This window comes from Ambystoma mexicanum, chromosome 12 (genome assembly GCF_040938575.1).
Source record: "Ambystoma mexicanum isolate Mex_15411 chromosome 12, UKY_AmexF1_1, whole genome shotgun sequence".
NCBI classification, from domain to species: domain Eukaryota; kingdom Metazoa; phylum Chordata; class Amphibia; order Caudata; family Ambystomatidae; genus Ambystoma; species Ambystoma mexicanum.
Genome location: NC_090936.1, coordinates 1,063,702,051 through 1,063,724,156, shown reverse-complemented (window position 1 = coordinate 1,063,724,156; position 22,106 = coordinate 1,063,702,051). Strand labels below are relative to the sequence as shown.

Genomic DNA, 22,106 nt, shown 5'->3' with positions numbered 1-22,106 from the left:
CTTGTTTATTGAATCATACTACGCCGTTTCTCTCGGGTTGACTCGGAGCTTAGTTGAAAATACCTTTTTGAAGGATCTCTTGTTTACAGCGAACATTGCCTGCAGGGAGCTACGATTGCTATATTTCATTGATTTGACATTGAAATGCGTGCAGTTTTAAAAAAAGGTCTTCAGATACGGATAAGTAAACAATTGTTGAATAGGTTCTCCCATTTGACCATGTTTCAGTGGGCGTTGGGTCACCTACGATGTTTCCATTTAGGATAAATAGGTTCTAATCTTGGAACATCTTTTCCCAGAGTTCTACATTATTTCTACTTAAGCGGGACTTGACTTTATTCCTACTGACGGTGGAACATGGTACATTTAGATTTCCTGCTATAACTAAAGCATCGCTGGGGGTGGTTATCTTTATCTCAGTAAGAATCATGTTTATTTTTCTGATGAATGAGTCTAGATCTTTGCTCACTGGGTTCCAATATACATTTATCAAGGTTAAATCCTTCATTGTAGACCCCCAGTTTATGCTGCATCTCACTGCGACTATTCCCGGAGTGGTTGCGTTTATACATTTCATATCATGTTCAATCGTATTTCGCTTAGCTATTGATAGTCCTCTAGAGGGTCTTCCTTCGTGTGGACAAATAGCATATTGCTCAATAGTTGTAAAATAATCTTATGTGGATTTTTTCTCTGAGCCATATCTCTTGGAAAAAGATATCATGATCATGGAAAATGTGTCTTCCTGTAGTATTGTCTCTAAATTATGAGGGTCCCCTTGTATTCCAACTAACAATTTTGATGTCAACATTTTCACAAAGCAAATCTTAGCTTTCATTGAGTTTCTGAAAAACCCCAGATAGTATTGTTGGTAAGAGTGCCCAGATTTTGTTTTTTTTCTTTCTCCCCATTACAGCAGCAGTTTTTTTTTTTTTTCTCTCTCAACTGACTTTGTAGATATTGCCACATACTGTGTATTAGTACCCGGCGAGGGCGCAATCAGAATGAAAGAACCATTCTGATTAGCCCTCCCCAAGGCATTACCCGGCTGGGAATCCCCCGATCGCGATTCCACTGCCATTATCCCTGGTGGGGGCGTGGCAGCCCTTCAGCCAATGAGGAGGCTGGAAGCGGGGTCATCCCTGCTCCGAGCCTCCCCATGGCTGAGAGGCTGCCTTTGCTCCCCGCTGGGGACTCGGGTAAGGCTTTATATTTTTTTTCCTTTCCTCCTTCCTCCGTGTCCTCCCAACCCCACTTACCTTCTTGCTCCTTTGTCCCCGTTTGGGGATGATGGCATCCTCCAGCCGTGTGGAGACTTGGAGCGGGTCCATCCCCGTTCTGTGCCTCCAAACAGATGGGGCTTTCATCGTCCCCCGCCAGGGACCCAGGTAAGTTTATTTTTTTATTTTTTTTTATAAAAAAAAAAAATCTCCCTCCCAACCACACTTAACTTCTTCTGTCTTCTTATAGGAACTGACGCGCTGGCTGCCATGGAAAGGAAAAACACTGTTTTCCCTTTCCTGGCGGCCATTTTCTTGGTCATTTCTTTTTTTTGTTTTTTCTCTACAGCATTTTGGGACAGAAAAAAATGCTTTTAGTGCCCCGTTCACGCAGATATTGCGGGCCGGGGTACTAATAGCTATATGCCCCTCGCGGTGGGGGCTTTACCGACTCTGGTAATGCCCTGGGGCATTAACTGTGTTGGTAATGCCCCCGCCGCTCCGGGCATATTGCTTAAGTGTCTTCCCTAGTATTATTATTTTTCGTTTTCTCAATTATTAATGGTGGTTGGTGATCATAGACTGCCACACCTACATTTCTCCGTTCATTTGTGCATAATAGTAAAGCACTTGCTCCTCTGGTTTTCAAGATGACCACCAATGAATGAGTATTTTTTCTCATAAGGAAATTATATGCATTCAATGTCTTTACTCAAAAATAGATCGAGATGAGGCATTTTTGTGCAAGATAAAATGTTACTACGATTCATGGTGTTTTGATCAGACTTCTTGTTAATTTGTTGTAGCCGCACTTTCAGGGCCGCAAAAGGTCTGCTTGTAGACTTTGGATACATTATGCTACTTGTAGCCTCTTGATTTTCTGTATGCATATTTGATTTTTCCTTATCCGGAATAATTACATTGGTTAGAGCTGCTGTAGGCAGGTTTGAGAGCCTGTACTTGTTCTTGATTTGCAATGTGGATTCTGGGCCTCCTTTTTCTTTTGAGAGTCTCGGGCACTTCTTTTAGAATTTTTTTTTGCTATTGTTTTGCGCATGCATCTCTGATGGTATTTCAGATTTATCATTCATCGCATTGATTTAATTCATTTCAGCACGTTTATTTAGTGCATTGAAAAAATATTCCTGAATCATTTTTCAGTTGTTTATGCTTATATTTTGTTGCTTGTCGAGCCGCTTTCTGAGTAGCATCCACTAGTATAAAAAATCATGTTTTTCCCTTTCTTTCTTACTGGGCTTATTAGATGCTGATATATCATCCTCAGATTGTTGTTTCGGCGTCCTTATGTTTTGCTTGCACTCTGATTTATTTCCACATTTTTGCATTAGATGTTTTCAATGCTTGGATGTCGGCTTTTAATTAATTTAGGTTGCCTGTTTTGTCAGTAGCCATCTGTTTTATTAAGTCCACCGAGCTTTTTTGTATGTTATCCAATCTTGTATTTAGACCAACAACAGCCGCTTCACATCCGCCCACTTCTTTTGAGAGCTCCATTAGGATGCCGGAAGAAATGTGCACCTCTCCTTTGAGAGATTCAAAAACATCCACGAGGGGATTTAAAACACAACTGAAAGCAGTTATGGTTGGGTCTTGCATTTTCGGTTGAACCTCATTTGTATTGGAATTGTGCTGAGTATCCTGGTCTTGAGGTCGATTGTGTTGTTCTTTTATACACAGGTTTCCATAGTTTGGGACGACAAATTGTGACGTGTCTGCAGGGCTTAAGTCTGTCGGCCCTTCATTACTGGAAAGGGGTTTGTGACAGAAGTCTGGCTCCAGTTCCCTCAATAGTGCTTCTGTTGTGGCTGCCGCATGTATGGTAGGAACTTTTCTGCTAATGTCAGTCCAGTGGTGCGGCTGTTGGTTGCAGGTCGTAAATGATGCATTTTCTATTGTACTCAAACTGCGTGCTTGTTTCTTGTATGCTATATTATGTATTGTTTTTTTCATTGTCGTCATTGAAAGTGTGTAATGAAGTGTTTGTTTAATTATGTCTTTTACTGAATGTCTGGGTGGTGTTGCCAGATCGATAAAAACCGGGACATCTGTTTGATTGATTTCCACATTTGAACTGAACACAGTTTGTTCAACCATTCTTGATTGAGAAGGAATTGTCACTTAAGTTCTGAATGGATTTTTTGGAATTGCGCCAAGTGTTTCTAATTCTAGTGCTCTGAGGTCCTCTTTGTATATGGCACTTCTCAGATTATACATGCTTGTCATGTTGGCCTTGAACAAAAATGACTCATTATAATAATAAAGAGTCCCTTTTTATTTTCTTTGCCAACTTAGTCGGCACGTTCTCAGGGTTTTCAGTGACTTAATCTGTCAATGATTTGTTTGTCTTGATGCGTTGGTAAGCAGATGATTGTCTAAGTTAAACAAGTTCAAAGGCACAGAGGCCCACAGTCACTTGTCTCTTAATTCACTTACGCTGCTAGTGCAGTGTGAGTATTGTTCAGAAGGGTCGGGAAGGAGCACAATTGAAAGCGATTATGGCAATGGCGTTGGGCAGAACAAATCAAATCACGTGATTGGCTGATTAGCTTGTATATGGCAAACACTAAAAGTTTGCTTACTTGCTTGTTTATTTGATTTTGTCATACTGTGATCTGGGAAACTCCTTTGAAGTAAGATCGTTTTGCCTTGGCCGCCAACATCAGCAACCCTCGGCGCATTCCGCCTGCTCCTGGAACGGGCTACGAGTGATAGGCTCCTCCTCCACACAGGACAGCAATGGTAGGCAGACTCTGGAAACAGAGGTAGAGTCGCAGCAAAAACGGCAGAATGCAGAGCAACCAGCAACATTCTGCATTTCCCTCCCTTTCCTCTCTGCAAACGCCTTCTTTGTTTTTTTTCTTAACCCACACAAACTCCCTCTTGTGACCCCTTTCTTCCTCCCTAACCCCCTTTCATCCAAGTCAAATCATACATGAACTGCCTAGAAATAACCTCTTGTCTACCACAGGAGCAGGTACCCTGGCCATTGTCTGTGTCCTGAGATGGTATCCTGGTCCTGTACAATTCGAGCCTCGTCTGGTAGAGCTAGGCAAAAGCCAATTGTGCAGATGTTGGTGGAAAAGGTGGTTGTGGTTCCAGGCAATGCTTTTTCAGCACAAAATGACCAAAACCAGCATCTTCCATCTAATGTTACTCCCTTTCTATGGTTTAGTGCAAAGCATTGTGAGCTGTTTGCTAAATCTGAAATCTCAAGTTATTTTTTGCACTGCTGAAAAACGAATATGAGACATACATGGTCAGAAACAAAGTTCCTACTAAATTTGTAACTTTTTTCTTGCAGTTTGACTGTACAAACACGTTGAATGACCAGCTCTTGGAGAAGGTGACCGTGCAAATGGAGCCCACTGATGCATATGAAGTAGTTCACTACATACCGGCCATCAGCCTTTCCTACAACCAGCCGGGCATGTGCTACACTCTTGTGAGGCTGCCGGAAGATGATCCTACTGCAGGTACTAACCGGAAATGCTGCTGTAGTGTGCAAGCAGATGGTATATTGAAGCTTCTGGAGTCTGCCGGAGTAGCCATAGCCTAATAATCATTGTAATAGAAATATTTTGGCTTGTTGGCTTGAAGTCTTTTTGTGTAGTTGTAGGTTTGATGGTGATAAGTGTAGATTCAAATTAAGTGGTTGTGGACAAATCTAAAGAGTTAGACCTGGAAGGTGACTACATTTTGCTGAAAACACAGCTCTCGGTTAACAGAGAGGCAATAAAAGGTGTGCAATCTGCCAACACTGAAGACCACAAATTTCATTTTGGGAGCTTTTTAGGTTTTCTGAATTCCTACGAATCGGGGTTTCACTGAGTTAGTCTAAACTCTGACTTGTAAACATGATGGAGCAGTCTGGTTTTCCTTTTAGGAGAAGAGGGCAGGGGACCGGTGTAGAGTACAGATCACACAAAGTCACACCAAATAAATGATTGTTCAAGCATGTACTGTAAATTTATATACACTTTATGAAAGTGTGTGCATGAAAGTAAGCTCTGTATAGAAGTACAAACTATCTATGGATACTAGAAACCGTACAGGGGTCCCAAAGGAACACGCACTACACTTTAAAACACAAGGAATATAGTTGGACTTGTGGATACAATGTTCTTCAGCATTGGATCTCACCTTTCATAGAATGTTCTCCGTCAGGCTGGGAATCCTCAGTAACTGTAAAGTAGTTTACATTTACATTTTTAACTGCTGTTTAGTGCTCTGTCATTTTGGGTCATATTGCCCCCACAGCCAATTGACAGATCTCCCTTAGCTCCACCCCTGGAGGCCATGTTCAGATTTTTTTACTGCACGTTCAGTGTTGTGAGGCCTTAAAACATTTTTTTTTAAAAACACATTCTTCGATTTATGAATATTTCTCAATTTTTTTGACTATTTCTTCAACTCTTCACAATGTGAGGAACTTCCTCCTCCCATTGCTAGTGGTCAAGCTTCTTGATTCCTTTAGAGTTACCATTTCGGTGCCCTTTCATTGAGACCTTGGATTTGTCCATTAAGCTATGGCTGACGCTGGGAAGAAGAGCCTTTTCAAGGCCTGTGCTACCTGTCATTTCAAGAATGTTTATGTGGAGGATCTTCACGACTGCCCCCTACTGTGTCTATCCTGAGCATGAGATCGGTAACTGTTCCATCTGCCAGTCGTTCTCCAATAAAACTCCACAAGACCGTCAAGGTTGGTTACTTGTCTAGACGATGGTGCTGGAGCCTCTAATATGGCACTTGGTCCGTAGCCATGCTTACCTCAGACAGAGCGGACCTCTGGAGACCAGACTTCCTCATCCAAGAGGTAAAGGTCCCACAATAACCATGCCTATGGTAAAAGAGCCTAGAAAGGGACATGCAGCCCAAACTCGGGCTGCCACCTTTTTCCATTTTCCATCAACACGGGTGAATGGGTGTTGTCACTAATCCAGCAAGGACACGCGCTGGAATTCATCAGTCGCCCACCCTCCGTTCTGCCCTTGTGAAAGGTCGAAAAGCGCTTGCCATTACTGTTGGGAGACGTTCTGACCCTCCTCTCCCTCTAAGGGGGCGATAGTGTGTCCCATTTCAGCAACAAGGCCATGGTGTGTACTCGAGATACTTTCTCGTCAGGAAACAGTCTGGGGGCTGGACACCGTATTCGCAATCTGTGTCTCCTCAACAAATTCCTGCAGGCTTAAATTTTCAAGATGCATACCTTCCAGCATATTCGAGCGCAGCTGCACGAAGGGTATTTCCTTTTGTGTTTAGACTTGGAGGATGTGTATTATCTATCTGTGGCACCAAAGGTTCCTGAGATTCATAGTCGAAGGGCAGCACTTCCAATTCCAGGCCTTGCCCATCGGCATCCGCTCTGCACCAAGGGTATTTTCAAAATGCCTGGCCCCGGGTGGGAGCTCATCTTTGTCATTTGGGGGTTCACATTTACCTGTACCTTGATGATTGGCTGGTTCGGGCAGAGTCTCTTCCTTTTGGCTCTTCGGCATACAGAGACTACAAACTGTTGCTCATCATTGCTGGATTTCTCTGTCAGAGTGAAGTCTTTCCTTGCAAAGGCTTTCGTGCTTTCGCAGAAGACCTTGGTCCGCAACGTAAAGTTCCTGCGGGGAATGACATCCTGCTCCCTCTAATCCAGCACTGCAGGTGCCGGTTGAGAACTCTCCAGGAGTTGTGCAATGGAAACAAGTCTCCAGCGCATGGGAAGAAAGGATTCATCAACGCTCTCCAGCTTCAGAAATATTTTCGACAGCAGTGGGTGTTGTGCATTGTCGAGTCAAAGCCCCTTAGTGGCTTCCATCTGCGCACACTGGCCTGACGTTGGTATAAATAGCACGCACCCCGCCCGTTTCCGCACTTGTTTTTTCTGCTTACAGAGCATGCTTCGAACGGCTCTATTCCCCTCAGCAAATTTCTATTGCATAATTTGAGATCTTCAGGCATGTCTACTCTGAAGACTGGGTTCAAGAGGTGTGCGGACTGTGAGTTCAAGATGTCGATCACAGATCCACACAGGATAGGCTGCTGGGTCCTTGGCGAAGAGCATAAGGTCAGCGATTGTGGTTTGTGCCAGTCCATGACCAGCAAGGCCTCAAAGGAGAGGAAGGCCAAACTCACTGTAGGTCAGTCGGCATCAAAATCTCAGATATCCACTCTTTTGAAAAGGTCATCTGAAGATAGAAGTCTGAAGATTAAGTCCCCTCAGAAATGAAAAAAGCGCTCCAAATACACACAGGGCTCTATGTCCAGGAGCAACTCCAGGCACTCTTCATCGTCTTCTCAACGCAAATCTGAGAAGAGACGCAATCACTCACCATCCTGATTCCTCGCTTGACAGTAAGAAGGCGGGTTTCCCACATACATCTGCTTCAAAGGCAAATTGGGAAGAATTTAGTCTTCAGATGATGGGATGTGTTTTTTCAAAGGTGGCCCCTCTCGGTTCTTCGAAAGAGCCACAGAAGGCTACCGACCCCATTGTGCCTCGGAAGGCCGACAGGGAGTCGTTGAAGGCTTAGTCTTGCGTACCTAACCGCCTGGGTCAAAAGCAGGAGAAGGTTTCTCGAATGGTGTCGACAGTGTCGTCGACATGAGAAACATTTAGCCTCCTCTTCTTCACTATCGAAGGACTATATGACGTGGCCTTCGACGTCAAAGCCACCAACGTCACCCTCCAACCTATCAACAGGGTTTAAATCTTTGTTGTAGAAAGACTTTTAAAAGTCTATGGGATCCATTTTTGAGGAGGAGGAAGGCGAGGATGATCCACCATTTGGATTTCACTGTTTTGGCATGCCTAATAACCCAGAGGAACTAATTTCTCAGGATTCTAAGCTAGAGGATTTAACTATGTGCTTGAGAGATACTAGTGGGCTTGACACTTCACCAGAAGTGGATTTTGCCACTCCAGATCCAGCTGGCCACCCTAGTGGAGCATATAGTTCTGTTATGAATATTGTGACTGTGTACTTAGGTTGGGGTCGTCCTGCCAAAGATAGACTGTGATGATCTTACCAACATCCTGGACAAAGGACCCCCTAAGGTACCTGTTCTGCCATTCCATTCTGCCTTCAAGAACATTTTGGAGAATTGGCAAAAAACGAGGCACCACTCCTGCTGTCAGTAAGGAGCTGATGACTAGTACTAAACATTGTCCATTAACGCGGAATTCCTTTCTAGATACCCTAACTCTGAAAGCTCAGTAGTTCAAGCAGTTACCTCTACTTCTAAGACAGCTACCTACCCAACAATTCCTCCTGACAGGGATGATAAAAAATATGATGTGTTGGTGAAGAGGGTGTTTTCAGTTGAGAGCATGGAGTTGAAAGCTAGTAATGCTTCTTGCGCATTGGCTAAGTACAACTACACTTTATGGGATATGATATGGCATTTATAACGTGCCTATTCACAAGTGTTTCAAGGTTCGAGGCAAGGGGGAGGGGGAACAAAAGGGACGACAGACAACAATCTTACTAGGCCAGGTGCCATTCAGATCACTCAAGTGCATGGGAGGTGGGAGAGTGAAAAGTGTGTGGGGGAAGGGAGAGGAGAAAGTGCAGTACATGGGATAGTAGAATAAATAAGATAGCTAAAGCGGCCAGATGGTGATAAGTGCAGACTTAAGTGCTGGTAGGGGGACTGTAGGGTGACAGAAAACAGTCCCCAGGTGCAGGGGTTGCCAGAGAGGCAGTGCAGGTGTGCAACTGGCGGGGCCTGGTCCCGAAATCAGAAAGGGTGGCCAGGTAACCAGTGCAGTTTCAGCCAGGAATTCAGCAGGGGAGAGAGGGAGAGAAAGCAGAAGCAAATGGGAAGGTTTTGAGGTGCTTCCGGAAACGGAGATGGTTCTCCTCAACTTTCAGGGAGGCAGGAAGGGGGGAGGCCCCTGCCGAAGAGCGATATCTGTCACCAACTCGTTGCTTGGAAAAGCGACTGACCCTGAGGGAGTTGGAGACGGATGAGAGAAGAGCTCGAGAAGGAAGATACTTGGGAATAGGATGTTGTCTCTCATGCAGCTGAACATGTCCCTGAAGGGGAAATGAGAGAGGGTTTCGTAACATCATAGAAGATGGCAAAAGGCTATCATGCCAGTCCCTCTGGTCAGGACTGTACGCTTTGGATTCTGTTGGTCGTACCATGGCTCCTACCACAGATGCAAGTGGTTTGCAGGGCTCTTTAAATCAGGCTTTGGTCCGGACGTGCAATCCAAATTGTTGGACATACCCTTTGATGAGTCACATCTCCTTGGTGCTAAAGCTGATGTGAGCCTTGAAAGGTTGCAGGCTTCCAAGGCAGCAGCAAAATCCTTGGGGGCAGCTATTTCTCATTCAGCAAAAGTCGTCCTCACAGTTTGAGAGGATGTTCCTTTCGTTTCCGTTACTCATCTGGAACGAGATGCAGAGGACAAGCTGCCCAGAGAGGTCAAAGAAGATTCTCACGTGGAACACAAGGTCGTGGAGGAAGTGTTGCACCACTTCTGCCTCCTTACTCTCTAGCGCAGCCACTACTCCAAAACCGCTTTGAGTACTTGACTCACGTCTTCTGTGGGAGGCAGGTTAACCCAGCACCCCGAAGAATGGCAAAACATTACTAGAGATGCTTGGGCTCTGCAGACAGTAGCTCAAGGGTACTGTCTCCTTTTTCTCAAAAGGCTCCCTGATTTTTAATTTTAAAATATTTTTATTGAGATTTTAAACGAAAGTTACATAATGAATAGCCATAATATAAATGGCTTTTTATCAGTGGAAAGGGGGTGAGGGTGGTAAAGATGAGAGGGAGGAAAAAAAAGAGGGGGGACATATAACAAATAACATAACTTAAACCAACAACAACAAAGGTAGTCAGTCTCATGTCTGCTACCGGAGCTAGTCTGGCGGGAAGCGGTGCGGGTACACAGTCCACTGCAAAGAGGTGTTGGTTTTCCCGGGCGGAGCAAATCGGATTACAAAAGTCTCCCTGATTGCCCCCTGAGCAAGCAATCTCTTGGGGAACTGACCTGCTTCTTCTACAGTAGATTCTTTCCCTGCTGGAGAAAGGTGCTGTGGAAAGGGTACCTGTAGCAGAGCAATTCCAAGGTTGGTACTACACCCGTTGTTTTGTTCCCAAGAAAGACAGAGAGAGGAATGTGACCCATTTTGGACCTGAGATGCTTGAACAAGTTCCTCAGTAAAGGCAGATTCAAGATGGACACTCTTTCGCAGATCCTCCAGGTCCTGCAACCTCCAGGATTGGGCAGTGTCACTCAATCTTCAAGATGCTTACTTTCATGTGCCTGTACATCCCAAGCACAGGAAGTACCCGAGGTTTGCCATTTGCAGTTCTCACTTTCTGTTTGAGTACTGCTTTTTGGGCTGACTTTTGCCCCTGAGGGTCTTTACCAAGTTGATGGTGGTGGTGGCAGCAAATCTACGGAGGGGAGGGATCCACATCTTTCCCTATCTAGACGATTGGCTGATCAGAGCCTGTTCTCCCAAACAGGCTCTGCAACATCTGTGGCACCACCCACTCTCTCCGCAAATTGGGCTTCTCCCTCATTTTCAAGAAGTCCCATGTGACACATTCCCAAAATCAATAATTCATTGGAGCGGTCTTGAATTCTTCCTCAGGAAAGGCTTAGCCTCCTGAGTTAAGGGCTCAACACATATTGCAGATGTTGTAAACATTTCAGAATGCCCAACATCTTTGGATTTTCTAAAGTTGCTGGGCCTCATGGCATCCTGCATTTTCCTGTCGTGGAAGCCCGCCTAAGAATGAGGTCCCTCCAGTGGGCCCTCAGATCTCAAAGGTCACAATTCTCGGGCAGGATGACGGCCCGTCTTTAGGCACCGAGCAAGGTCCCACAGGATCTTCTGTGGTGGGCCTGCAAGGAGAATGTGAGGATGGGAGAACATTTTTGGCAAAACTGCCCGAAGATGACAGTAGTCATGGATTCTTCCCTCACGGGCTGAGGAGCCCACATGAACACTCTCACGATCAGTAGTCTTTGGTCTACAATGGAATCCAGACTATGCATAAATCTGTTAGAGCTGAGGGCAATCGAACTGGCTGTGATGACCTTTTTATCTTCCATACAGGGGAAGAATGTCCTGATAATGACAGACAACACGGTCGCCATGCACTACCTCAACAAAAGAGGCGGTGTAGGTGTTGGGAAGAATTGTGCTAATTCCCTTCACCTTGGAGACCCCCAGAAACTGTTCTGGATTTTGAGGACTTGATTTTTGTACCTGAAGAGAGTGTGAGCCTTTTTTCCCACTCTCTCATGTATTTTGATGTGTTTTACTCATGTTCTTTGATTATGGAGTTTTAGATAACTCCATAGGCATCATCTTTTCATTTGTGTCTCACAGCAACCTAAAGTGCAGTGGCACAGGAAAGCCTTTCAGTCTGTCCCGAGGTGTAAATACCTTCTCTGGGATAAACTACTGTTTCCCAGAGAAAGTAAAGTGAAATTGACTTTACTAGTCTTTCCAAATTCCTAGACCCAGCACACCCTATCTTGCAATAGAGTGCTGGAGGGGTTACCTAGTATTCCCTATTTCTAGAAAATCATGTAGCAGTCAAATGCTACCCTTTCCTATTGAAATGGCTGGTGGCAGTGGTTTTACAACAAACTACCATGATTTTTCTCGACCGTGAACACAGGTAGCAAAAAATAGCGGCAGCCATGTTTTTCAAGATGGCGCCTGAACCCCCTTTGTTTAAACAGGTCCCGGTCTTCTTTTTTTTTCGTTCATTTTGGAAAGGTCCTTATAGAGTTTATCTCTGCACGCCAAACCAGGTTTGATCCCTTTGTTCCTACGCCTTTGGTGGGCTTCAGGACTGATGACCGCCTCTGGAGCCCAAGTGTCTGGGGTGGGCAGGAAGTGAGGGAGGTGCCCGAAACTCCCTGTGCTTAGTCTCCTAGAAGACCCAAATGCACTGTGGCGTGATTGGCTGGCTGACTGTCCAGCAAGGACAGCCACCCTGCTGGGTGAGTGACAGCTAGGCTGAAATGAATGGGAGTGAACTGAATAAAAGGTGAGTCTCTTGGCTTGGAAGGCAGAGTCAACCACTGGAACAAAAGTACTGAAAAGGAGCTGGAAGAGGACGCCTGCTGCAACTCCTAGACCATTTGTCCATTAAAGCCCTGCTGCAGGTCCGAATTGCCAAGTTAATCTCGACAGAGAAGCCCTTCAGGGACGACTTCTTCCTTTGAGTTGGTGGGACCAATCAACTTGTAAGCCACCTGGGCACCATTCTCAGAGCCGATTGTATTTTCCTCAGAGTACTGAAGGAAACCGAATAACCAGGGAGAAGGACACCAGCTTCTGTGCTTGAAGACCGCTACCGGAGACGAAGAATTGCCTTTGGCAGCTTTTTTTTACCAGTCCCAGTGCAGTGCAGGAGTCCCCTGACGTCCTCCCTCTTGTCCCCACGACTGAGGCTCAGGAACAATAAAATCTGCAGGAACTGCCAGGAACAGAAGTCTTCAGCTGCATCTTTTTCTTCGTTATAGGGTACTGTGAAAACCCGAACGAGAGAACTTACCTCTCACTGCGAAAGTGCATGGAACTTTGGCAACTTGCAGGCCTACTCAGCTTGTGATCCAGCATATGAACCTTTCTTCTACAAACTACTTCTGAGAACTTTGGCAAAGACTTAACTGTTTAATAACCAGAACCGTTTATCCTATACAAAACATTAGCCCATTGACTTGACTCCTTTGGTGAATGCAAACTATTTGCACCGTTTTAGAATACTTGTACACTTCGTTTTATTAACTTATGCTTTTTTGCTCCTCCTTCAAAGTAGTTTAAATGCCTCAGAACCTGATAGTGTGAAGTATTGTAGCATATTTTCGTGTGATATTTATTGCCTCCTTTTAGTGACTTCTTTATAAGTGACGAGTAATACATTAATAAGTGTTTTACCAAGAAACCTTGAGTATAAGTGTCTATTTGAATATTTTTGATTGTAGACCTCTGTGTAACATCCTTACAGCTCACCTTCTCTCAAGATACGCCTGACTGCTCAGCAACGCTACCACAACACTGTGTAGTACAGACTTATACCAAACGTTGGTTTTGCTTACACCTGTAGTCCTAATTCTGTGTGGTGGTCCCAGAGGGTACTGCATGCAATTCTGCCTAACAGTAGGGTCGCTCCCTCTGTGCAGGGAGGCAATGCAGCTCTGGTTTTGGGCTCCTCAATATGAATCTCTGTCAGCTGTTCATCTAGCCGGAGAAGAGAACACGACAGTGGATGCTCTGAGCAGGCAGGGTATGTTCTCTCACGAGTGGGGAGTTAGCGCAGAAAGTTCTAATAGAGATATTTGCCCTTTGGGGAAACCCTCAGGTAGATCTGTTCCAGGAAATGCAATCTTTTCTGCTCCAGGGAATTTCTGCAGAGAGGAGCTCTAGGGGGATTTTCCAATTCTTTACGCTTGACCTCCTGTCCCCATTCATCAGTTCATCATGAGGTTGAGAACGATCGGGAAGTCTATGATCCTGATTGCTCCAGATTCGACCAGGAGGACTTGGTCCCCGACCCTGTAAACATGTCCATCTGTCCTCCATTCCGTCTTCCCCAGAGAGCGGGCCTGCTCTCCCAAGAGGGAGGCCGCCTTCACCCATAAATCGGAACTCTGAACCATTACTCTTGTTTGCTGAGAGTTTAACATACAAAGATTGTGACTTTCTGGTAGATGTTATGGAGGTGTTGCTTTCGGCCAGGAGAAAAGCAACAAAAGCACTATACCTCTGCCGTTGGAATACGTTTTGCAGCTGGTGTAGGGCTAAACATATTGATAATTTTGCCTGTGCTACTCCTACCGTGCTTCCTTTTCTGTTGCATCTGGCTCATCTGGGGCTGCAAGTGTCCTCTGCCAAGGGTTATCTGCCGGCATTATCCATCTTTAAGTGCATGCCAGCGCAAAGCTCTTATTCCAAGATGGCAACTGGGGTTTGAAACCCTTCACACTCTGTATTGTGATTAGATTGAGAGAATGTTCTCTCCAATAAGAGTAAGAAGTTGTTGATTGTGTTGGTGCAGCATGTTTATTTGTGTAGCCGACACGTGTTTCCCTCAAGGGTGATTTTCAAGGCAATGGTCAGTAGGAAATGTCTGAACAATTTGTTCCTTGTCTGCAGGTCACTGTCCTTGGCGGTCCGGAGGACTGGCCGAAGCTGTGGCCTAAGTACTTCAGAAGCGGTTAATCCATGTTAACTACAGAGCAAGATTGACCTCTGGAGCCTGGTGGGACTTGGTCAGTCTGATGGGCGGCCGCACTGTGAGTCCGCAGTTCTGTATATCAAAGATGAGGTTCCATCGGATGAACATACAGTAGAAAGAACATTACCATGGGTGAATAATTTGTACTTTTCCAAACTCTTCACTGGTGGATGCTCCGCTCCAATTTTAGCAGAGGAGTACCCTTTCGTCTGCCGGACCATCATGTCATGGTCACAACGGAAGCATTTCTGGAGGGCTGGGGAGCCCACACAGGCCAGCTCCATGCCAGGGGTCTCTGGTCTCCAGGGGAGAAGGCATTGCACATCAACGTCTTGCAGTTTGCGTTCTGTGTTCTGGGCCCTCAAGCCCTTTCTCCCACAACTTCCAAGGTCAGTTGTCTACCGATAACACAACCACAATATTTTACATCCACAAACTGGGTGGCACCCGGTCTTGCATTCTGCCGACGGAAGCCGCAGCCTTGTGGGCTTTGGCTCTGGCCCACAATTTCTTCTTCATTCCATTCCATCTGCCAGGAATACACAACACAATGGGGGACTCCCTCAGCAGGGATTTTCGGTCCTGTCATGAGTGGGAACTTCTGGGTGAAAAGGTTTGCTGTTTCTTTTACAAGTGGGAGAAACTCATGATGTCGACCCCTTCGCAACCAAGGTGAACAAGAAATGTGTGGCATTCGCCAGAAGATTCCTTCAGGCGGGAAGCCTTGGGAACTCCTTCACGTTCAGGTGGGAAGGAATGCTCCTGAATGCGTTTCCTCCCATTCCTCGGGTGATTGATGTGTTTGTACCACATCAGTGCTAACTGAACTTTGTGGTCCCAGCTTGGCTGAGGTAGTACTAGTTTTCGTATCTCCTCAGCCTCTCATCAACACTGCTCATCAAGCTATCGCCACTTGTCAACCTTCTATCCAGGTACCAAGGAGCAGTGCTACACCACAACCCGGCCTCCCTCAATCTGACAGCCTGTCTCCTGCTTTCTTAGAGGTTGGAAGTATACCTTTGCCTCCAAACTATCTGGAGCTTCCAAGGCCCAGGCTTTCTCCAGTCTCCTGCTACAAGAGCAAGTGCAGGGTTTCTCCAAATGGTGTTCTGGTTGTGGCCTTGACCCCTTCCGGGTGCATGCTCAGATCGTTTTACCCTACCTTTTGTCTTCGGTGTGCTAGTCTGGCTCCTTCTTCCATCAAGGTACACTTGGCTGACATATTGAGGTTCATGCATTCCATTGGGAAGCCTTCAGCTTTATTTCCCTTGCCCTTTTGCTCAGTGTTAAGGGGAAACTGATCAGTCCTTCAGACTATCAGTACTGGGAAACTGTTTCCCTTTCAAATTCTTCTACTTTTTAACATTGCACACAGCACCTTACAGTGCAATGGGGATACTTTTTGTATCCCCCTAGCTTTTTACATGTAGGATTTTTGGTTGCCTTTATATGTTCCCAAAGACAAGCTAGTGGCAGCAGATATATTTTTGCATTATTTTTAGTGTACACATTCGCGCTTACCGAGTATGCCTACTAAACATGGCTAGTTCCCTAAAATGGCAGTGCCACGATATTTTTGCTTTTTCTTTAGCCATATTGTAGTTTGGCCTTCTTCCTGCCTTGCCAGGTCATGAAATCCCTTATCGCAGCCATTTTTTCAGATCCGCATTGACGCCAAGAATCCCTCGAAGAAGCAGTCTGCTGAAGATCCTAAGAAGATTCCTGGAGTAGGTGAGCATCCCTTCCTGTGTCTGGATCGGTCAAGCCCTGTGTGACTACCTGATCTCCAAAGTCCCCAAGAGGTGCTTCAGCCCTTGTACTAGTGGTACAAACAGTTAGGTAAGATTGTATGCAGTAACCATGTGAGAGACTACACCAGTCTTGTCTTCTTGGTACTAGGTAACCCACATAATGGTATAGGTCTGTACTACACAAGTTTGTAGTGTGTCCGAGCAGCCAGACCTATCTCAAGAGGGGTACATGTGAGCTGTAGAGCTGGAGCATCGAAATCCACACATAAGTATGCAAATACCACCTACACTCAAGGTTTTCTAGTAAAATAATTATTTAACAGTCAGTTTTATATGAGCATTCTTTAAAAAGGGCAGTGTGCAACAATAAAAATATACTTCATAACACATTCTCAGAATCAAGATAAGCAAGTAGATCGTCCTTGGAGATGCTTCATACACACTTCCCACACCCTGCAGTGACTTCAATTACTAGGACAGTATTGGCATTTATATATCACTTTTGTACTGGGTAGAATTCTGAGGTTGTGGGAAGGAAAACGGTCAACAGGTTCTCAGCGCATGTCAGCACTTTGAAATCTCACAATGACGTCTAGAGAAAACCTTTACCAGCAACATTAGTTAAAAACCAATGTATTACCTATGAGGGACAGTTAGAATCAAAGTCAAGGGGTCTGAAGAGTCTGCAGGGAGCCAGAACAGCCACAGTCAATTTGGAGCAAAGTCTATGGAGCTGAGGCACTTCTTAGATAGCAGAAAGTCTTGCACAAAGTTAGAGAGTTTGTTGTAGAAAATCACTGTTGGGCCACAAGCTTGTTACACTTGTGAAAAATTAGAGCTAGAGTAACTCTAGAAAGACAGCTACTGCATATCTCAACTGAGCCAAGCAAGCTACACACAAAGAGGTAAGTACCCCTGAGACAGGATAGTACCTTTAGGTAAGAAGAGGATCCAGCTGGCTTCTTTCCTGGCTGCAGACTTCCACATCCTGTGTTCCTGGGCCTCAGTCGTGGGGACAAGAGGGAGGCCGTCTGGAGGACTCCTGCACAGCAGTTCGGAGGTCGGTTGCAGCTACGGGCTCTTTGCAATTCAGTGGCACTTCGCGTTTTCAGCTTACAGCAAATGGTACCACCGCGGTTATCGGATACCTGTTGGGCTCCCTTCACTCCTTGAGTCCAGCACTCTGGTGAGGTGACTCAAGCTTGGCTTGTCCTACTTCGGGAGGGTCCTCATCATCATGGAGCTTCGGTCCGGCTTAAAGACGTTGCACTGGACTACAGAGTTCTCGACTCCTGGCACTCAGTTCCAGCCGCAGCAAAGAAGTACAGCCAGTTGGGGAAGGTCTTCCAGCAAAGTTTGTCTTGGGGTTAGTTGGTCCCACTAACCCAAGGGAAGAAGTCGCCCTTTCCAGAGCTTCTCTAGTCGATTCGGAAAAGGAGTTTCAGCGCAGCAGCACGGCTTCACTGGAGGGTGAAGGGTCCAGGAGGATGCAGCAAGCTTCTCCTCATGATTCCTTCGTCGGATGTTTCTTCCAGTGGTCGACTCTGTCTTCAGTTCAAGAAGCTTCGCCTTTTATGCAGGTTTCTCCCATTCATGCACAGCCTAGCTGTCACTCGCACAGCAGGGTGGCTGTCCTTTAAGGACAGCCAGCCAGCCAATCAGGGCTGGGTGCATTCAAGTTACCAAGGAGACTAAGGACAGGGAGTTTCAGGCACCTCCCGCGCTTACTGCCCTGCCAGACACACTCGATCCCGAGGTGGGTTTCAGTACTGAAGCCTGCCAAAGGCAAAGCGAACAAAAGGGTTAAACCTGGTTTGGTGCACAGAGTAAAACCCAAGGAAGACATCACAAACAAGAAATGGCAAAAAAAGACGACCAGGGCCATTTTGACAAAATGGTCGCCTCTGGGTGCTATACTGCAGCTGAGGATTCAGCCTGCAGTAGAAAAGCACAATGGTAGGGAAAATTAAACAACTGGCACCAGCCAATTAAAGTAGTGAGGGTAACATAAGAAATGTTACATGAGTAAGTAGTGTTAGGCAAAGTTTGTATGCAGTAGCCTTGGGGATCACTACACACAACTAGGACTTTGGTATAAGTCTGTACTACACAGTTTTGGTAGTGTTACTGAGCAGCTAGGCTTGTCTCGAGAGGAATGCGAGCTGTAATGATGTTACACAGAGGTATACAGTCACAAGTATTCAAATAGACTCTTACAGTCAAGGTTTCATTGTAAAACACTTATTACTTTATTTCACATTCCGTTATAAAACATTCACTAGAAGGAGGCAATATATCTCGCAAACAAATCTACTTCAGTACTTTACACTATATGTTTCTGATGCATTTAAACTACTTTGAAGGAGGAGAAAAATGGCATTGAGTACTTTGAAGTAGGAGCAAAAAGGCATAGGTTAATAAAAAGAAGCTTACAGTTATTCTTAGACAGTGCAAATACTTGGAGTTCACCAGATGAGTCAAATTCAATGCAATAGGTTGGGATAAAGTCAATGGGCTAAAGTCTTGTATAGCATAAAGCAATTCTGGTAGTTAAACGGAAAGGTCTTTGCCAAAGTTCTTAGAAGTAGTTTGTTAATAAAAGAATCATGTTGGGTCACAAGCTGACTAGGCCTACAAGTTGCAAAAGTTTCAAGCACTTGTCGGTCAGGTTTTCACAGTACCTTACAATGAAGAAAAAGATGCAGCTCAAGACTTCTGTTCCTGGCAGTTACTGCAGATCTCGCTGTTCCTGAGCCTCAGTCGTGGGGACAAGAGGGAGGACGTCGGGGGACTCCTGCACTGGGACTGGTCAAAAAACTGGCAACTGGCAAATCTTCAATTCCGGTAGCTGTAGACAAGCACACAAACAGGTGTCTCTCTCCCTGATTATTTGGTTTCCTGCAGCACTCTGAGGAAAATACAACCAGCTCTGAGAATGGTATCCAGGTGGCTTATTGTCGAGATGATTGGTCCAACCAACTCAAAGGAAGAAATCGTCCTTGGCAGGGGCTGGTCTGTCGAGGTGAACTTGGCGATTCGGACCTGCAGCAGGGCTTCACCGGGCAAACCAAAGGTCCAAGAGTTGCAGCAGCTGTCCTCTTCAAGCTCGTCTTCGGTTTTCATTCCAGTGGGCGACTCTGCCTTCCAAGCCAAGAGACTCGCCTTTTATTCAGTTCTCTCCCATTCGTTCCAGCCTAGCTGTCACTCACCCAGCAGAGTGGCTGTCCTTGCCAGACAGTCAGCCTGCCAATCACGCCAGAGTGCCTTTGGGACTCCTAGGAGACTAAGCACAGGGAGTTTTGGGCACCTCCCTCACTTCTTGCCCACCCCAGACACTCAAGCACCAGAGGCGGTCTTCAGTCCAAAGGCATAGGAAGAAAGGGACCAAACCTGTTTTGACACGCAGAGACAAACTCTAGAAGTACCTTTCCCAAAAGAAATGGCGAAAAAAGACGACCGGGACATGTTTAAACAAAGGGGGCTCAGATGGCATCTTGAAAAACATGGCTCTAGCGATTTAACGCTACCGGTGTTCGCGGTCGGAAAAAATCATGGTAGTTCATTGAACAACCACTGCCACCAGCCATTTCGATAGGAAAGGGTAGCATGTGACTGCTATGAGTTTCTAGACACAGGGAATGCTAAGTAACCCCTCCAGCACTCTATTGTAAGATAGGGTGTGCTGGGTCTAGGAATTTGAAAAGACTAATAACTCAATTTCACTTTACTTTTTCTGGGAAACAGTAGTTTATCCAAGAGAAGGTATTTAAACCTTGGGACAGCCTAAAAGGCTTCCCTGTGTCACTGCACTGAGGGTGCTGTGTAACACAAATGAAAAGACGCCTATGGAGTTGTTTAGGCTCCATAACCAAATGAAATACAAGAGTAAAACGCATTAAACTACATGAGCGAGTGGGGAAAAAAGGCTCACACTCTCTCCAGGTAAAAAAATCAAGTCCTCAAAATCCAGCAAAGTTGCTGGGGGTCTCTAAGGTGAAGGGAATTAGCACATTTATGAGTATTCTACCTAACAAGTAGAAAAAGGGGCTACTAAGTAACTTCCCAGCACTCCACGTAAGATGGAGGTGTGCTTTATCTACAGAGAGAAACGGCAAGTAAAGTCAATTTCACTTTACTATTCTTGGTAACAGTAGTTCTCACAAGAAAAGGTATTTAAAACCTTAAGAGAAATGTAAAGGATTGCTCTGTGACACTGCACTGAAGGTGGTGTGTGTAACCATACAAAAAGTAGATGCCTATGGAGTTTCAGACTCACAAAACAAAGAAAACACATAATCCAAATCAGATCAAAATGCATGAGAGAGTGAGAAAAAGGTCTCACTCACTACAGGATGAAAATGAAAAAGTCCTAAAGTCCAGCAAAAGAGCGGGGGGTCTCCAAGGTTCAAGGGAATTAGCACAGAAATGAGAATTCTCCCTAACACCAACTAGTCTCCACGCCTTCTCGAGCATACTGCCCTTTGGAGTTTTCAAAAGTGTCCCTGGACTGTCCAGTGGACTGACAAGCTCTCTTGTGGGGTACCTCGCCAGAAGTGTAGCCGTTGTGCATTCAAGTCTGGAACTTCGGTGGTCGCCAGCTTGTGTCATAAGTCTCATTCATCCAGAATTTCAGCGTCCCATCAAGGTATCCTGTCCTGGAGCAGCTTATTTGGCTGCGACTGTAAGAAATGCCTGTTGTAGCCTGTTTATGGAGACTGTCGCTGGAACTCTCCTTTCTCCAAACTGTGAAGTGTCCTGAGGCGGTCGGCATCAGTGTTTGCATTTCTTCAACGCTGTTAGTTATTCGAAAGTCCATCCTGGGCCTTTATACAATTATACCTTGGGCAATACAGTAAACTCCCACTCTTAGTATACACCTGCACTGCTGTTAGCGTGGACAGAGCAGTCTTACCTATCTTAGGGGGGAGAGAGGGCTGTAGATGCATACAAAGAAATTGTAGCATACTCCTAGCCGTCTGCAAAGGATTTTATTCTGATGTGTGACTCTATGGGCACAAGGTTCCATCTCTTCCAGGAATGGAAGGACTTTTAAAGTGTAGAGTCTTATAATCATATGGCTGTGTATGTTAACGCCTTTCTTTTTACATATTACTTCTCCCCTTCCTTTATTACTTAACTTTTCGGTTCTTCATTTATTTTGCAACAGTGCTATATTACTCCTCAAAAGTAAACCCTAGGTGAATGTGTATATACTAGCAGTATATGGTTAGTAATTTATAGACCTGTGGTTTTTAATTGATGAGTTGTCAAAGGCCTAAATAAATATCACTTTTTTATACATTCTGCCTAACTTGTATTAACAGTGGTATGTATGTGCTTACCTGAACCTCTTCAACACTCACACTCTCCTAAATCTAAGCCTTACTGCTTAGTCACACTAGCTTGTTAGAGTTTCTCTATACATTAGTCTTTCCCACGTCACCAGAATAGGCTGACCTCTCAGAATCTGCCCTTCACCATCCATCTTCACGCTCGGCAAAGTGACTTTTGGGGTACCTTCCTGCCCTGGCCATTTCTCTTGCATCCAGTTTGGGTATATGGAATTTTAGGTCAACGACTAGTACTCTAGCATGCACCTGTGATTTTATATGCATTTTTTAAAGTATTCTCTTCAACTGAAAGCCTGATTTCATATAACTTTTGTGACATTGCATCTATTTCCCCCAAAGTGTAATGGACCTGGAGTGTTTTAAAAAATAAATGTATTTGACTGTTTTGGTAATGTCCTTCACACCCCACCCACCCTCTAGGCCCTACATTGACTGTAAGGTGTGCATTTGTATTTCCCCAACTAACCTTTTCCTAAAAGCCTAGAAATACTGTGACTGTTATCACTTTGTGTTTTAATGTCTGGGGGCTGTTTCTTCCCACCCCTATTATT

General features: G+C 45.2%; 1 protein-coding gene across 2 annotated transcripts in view; it reads left to right on the top strand.

Moving 5' to 3' along the window:
• COPG2 (COPI coat complex subunit gamma 2) overlaps positions 1-22,106 on the top strand; it is a 621,430-nt gene that overhangs the window by 409,271 nt on the left and 190,053 nt on the right. For both annotated transcript variants that reach the window (XM_069629620.1, XM_069629619.1), the window contains one exon: positions 4,543-4,714. In XM_069629620.1, coding sequence (XP_069485721.1) covers positions 4,543-4,714 — 172 coding nt within the window. The remainder of the gene's footprint in view (positions 1-4,542; positions 4,715-22,106) is intronic.